The sequence below is a fragment of the Physeter macrocephalus genome, chromosome 2 (assembly GCF_002837175.3).
Source record: "Physeter macrocephalus isolate SW-GA chromosome 2, ASM283717v5, whole genome shotgun sequence".
NCBI classification, from domain to species: Eukaryota; Metazoa; Chordata; class Mammalia; order Artiodactyla; family Physeteridae; genus Physeter; species Physeter macrocephalus.
Genome location: NC_041215.1, coordinates 8128443 through 8131978, shown reverse-complemented (window position 1 = coordinate 8131978; position 3536 = coordinate 8128443). Strand labels below are relative to the sequence as shown.

The 3536-nt window shown below is 46.7% G+C and overlaps 1 protein-coding gene across 1 annotated transcript in view; it reads left to right on the top strand.

The window, feature by feature from the left end:
* Positions 1-546: 546 nt before the first annotated feature.
* The window catches only part of F12 (coagulation factor XII), a 12943-nt gene continuing 9953 nt past the window's right edge, over positions 547-3536 (top strand). The window contains 2 exon segments of the mRNA XM_024116328.3: positions 547-603; positions 970-1027. Of these exon segments, the coding sequence (XP_023972096.2) occupies positions 547-603; positions 970-1027 (115 nt within the window).

The window sequence follows — 3536 nt, the reverse complement described above, 5'->3', positions numbered from 1 at the left end:
CCATGGCTCACGGGCCCAGCCGCTCCGCGGCATGTGGGATCTTCCCGGACCAGGGCACGAACCCGTGTCCCCTGCATCGGCAGGCGGGCTCTCAACCACTGCGCCACCAGGGAAGCCCATGACCAGTTCTATTTTTTAAAAAAATTATTATTTATTTATTTATTTTTGGCTGTGTTGGGTCTTTGTTGCTGCACACAGGCTTTCTTTAGTTGTGGCGAGTGGGGGCTACTCTTCGTTGTGGTGCGTGGGCTTCTCATTGCGGTGGTTTCTCTTGTTGCGGAGCATGGGCTCTAGGCATGCAGCCTTCAGTAGTTGTGGCACGTGGGCTCCAGTAGTTGTGGCTCGCAGGCTCTAGAGCTCAGGCTCAGTAGTTGTGGCGCACAGGCTTAGTTGCTCCACAGCATGTGGGATCTTCCCGGATCAGGGCTTGAACCTGTGTCCCCTGCACTGGCAGGTGGATTCTCAACCACTGCGCCACCTGGGAAGCCCGACCAGTTCTATTGATCTGGACTCCTGGGCAAGTGGTTGGACCAACAGACAGACGCCATGAGGGCTCTGTTGCTCCTGGGGGTCCTGCTGGTGAGCCTGGAGTCAGTGGTTTTGGTGAGGGCTGTGGGAACCAGGAGGGTTGTACTGGGATGGCCCTGGGGGGTCCCTATCACAGCCTTTGCCTCTGCGCATGACCTTTTAGTCTAGGTGATTGGAAGGCCTGTTTGGAAAGACTAGGCAAGCCTATAAGGCCAAAGTACAGGAGAGAAAGACAGACAGTGCTGGTGGATATGAGGACGTGGCCTGCATTACTGGGGGAGGGGAACCTTGAGGAGACAATGGGAGGAGGAAGGAGGGGTCCAGGCCTTCTGAGGAAATCTCTGCATTTCTGGACTGTGAAAGGAAGCTGGGGACTCGCATGGGATCGGGGCAGGCAACGACTTTCTGGGAAAATTCCCGGCTTTCTTCTCTCTCCCATAGATTCCACCTTGGAAAGCTCCCAAGCAGCATAAGTTCATAGAGAGTGAGCACACAGTGGGTAAGTAGCCTGGGTCCATCTCCTGAGAGACCCTTGAACAGGGATGAGTATAGCAGGGAGTGTGCAGATTGTTAATCTCTGGCCCTTGGGGTGAGGGGAAGGATCCTGGGCGCTCTTCACTCTCATCCCCAGAGTTGTCTGGCTGGCATTCAGACCTGAGTGCCTACTATATGCCAGGTCTTGTGCACATGGGTGTTGGGGATCCAGAGTGATAGTGAACTGTGTGCTCCTTGAGGGCAAGGCTGGGGCTGTATCTGAGTGTCTGGTCCAGTACCTGCCAGTCTTCCTCGGTTTCCCCAGCCTCCCCCTTCCTTTCCTCTCCTCGATACATCTCTCAGGCATCAGTCATGCCACACAGAGGCCAGGGCCCTTGACGGACAAGGAAGGATCAAGAGCAGGGCTCTGGAGCCCAAATGCCTCTGAATCCCACTTCATCACTTATGTGCTGGATGGCTCTGGACCAATGACTTGACTTCTCCAAGCTTAAATCCCCTCCTGTAAAACGAGGCTGGTAATGGTAAAACTCTTAGAGTTGTGGAGAAGGAGAAATGAGTCATTAATTCCGGTGAGGCACTCAGCCCACAGTTTGGTGCATGGTAAATGCTTAAAATATATTGGCTTTTATTATCAAGCTCCCTTTTAGATGGTGGATATCTGCCATCTCCCCCCTGCCATAGTTCCCCATTACCTTTATTCTTCCAGGCACTAAATATTTACCTAGAATTGTAAACTAGATTGAGCCTGCCCTGGCAAGCCTGCCCTGATGGGATCAGGCCCAGCCCCTTAGATGGCACTGAGGCAATCCTGAGTACCTCACCTCCTCTCCTCAGCACTCCACACCTAGCCAAACTGCTCTCCTCCCTCTAGCCTGACCCAACCTAGCTGCCCTGCCGTTGCCTAATCACCTACTTAGGGTCCTACTCTTCCGTGTCCATTCCATTTGCATCTTAAAGGTCCGTCTCAGACCCCTCTCTCTTCCTTTAATGTCCTGTCCCTGATTTGGCCCTCAGCACAAGTGTCACTGGGCCTCTAATAACAAAATAGCAGCTAATGTACTATGTGCCAGACTCTGTATAAGTGTTTTATAGACACGATCTCATTTAAGTTTCGCAACACTCCTCTGAAATAGATAGTCAATTCTCATTATTTGTGGTAGCCATGTTCTATAAAGTCACCATGAACACTGAATTAGCAAAAACTGAACAATTGCTCCTAGAGGAAATATAGGGTTAGGTTCCTGTTAGCTCTGGTCACAACATTTTCGTCAACATATAACCTTGTTTTATGTGTGATTCTGTTTAAAGACACCTTACTTAATATATATTGTTGATTCATTGATATTGAATTCATGGCCAGCAGCACTATAGCTCACGCCTGGACGAAGCTTATCTAACCCACAAGTGTTCTACATAATGTACATAACAGCCCTTTTGCACTTCGGAACACTGGACAGCACTTCAGCACTCTATTTGGGGGCCATTTTCAACAGCAAAATCATGTATCAAAAGCACAAAATTTGAAAAACATGGCACTAAATAGAGCATGAAAAGGACACTTGTTGAGAAGCAAGGAGAACTACAATCCTGCAGGAACTACAATTCCTGTGGAACAAAAACCACATTCACAGAAAGATAGATAAGATGAAAAGGCAGAGGGCTATGTACCAGATGAAGGAACAAGATAAAACCCCAGAAAAACAACTAAGTGAAGTGGAGGTAGGCAACCTTCCATAAAAAGAATTCAGGATAATGATAGTGAAGATGATCCAGGACCTCGGAAAAAGAATAGAGGCAAAGATCGAGAAGATGCAAGAAATGTTTAACAAAGATCTGGAAGAATTACAGAACAAACAAACAGAGATGAACAATACAATAACTGAAATGAAAAATACACTAGAAGGAATCAATACCAGAATAACTGAGGCAGAAGAACGAATAAGTTACCTGGAAGACAGAATGGTGGAATTCACTGATGCAGAATAGAATAAAGAAAATGAATGAAGAGAAATGAAGACAGCCTAAGAGACCTCTGGGACAACATTAAACGCTAGGCAACCTTCCATAAAAAGAATTCAGGATAATGATAGTGAAGATGATCCAGGACCTCGGAAAAAGAATAGAGGCAAAGATCGAGAAGATGCAAGAAATGTTTAACAAAGATCTGGAAGAATTACAGAACAAACAAACAGAGATGAACAATACAATAACTGAAATGAAAAATACACTAGAAGGAATCAATACCAGAATAACTGAGGCAGAAGAACGAATAAGTTACCTGGAAGACAGAATGGTGGAATTCACTGATGCAGAATAGAATAAAGAAAATGAATGAAGAGAAATGAAGACAGCCTAAGAGACCTCTGGGACAACATTAAACGCAACAAATTTCACATTATAGGGGTCCCAGAAGGAGAAGAGAGAGAGAAAGGACCCAAGAAAATATTTGAAGAGATTATAGTCAAAAAATTCCCGAACATGGGAAAGGAAATAGCCACCCAAGTCCAGGAAGC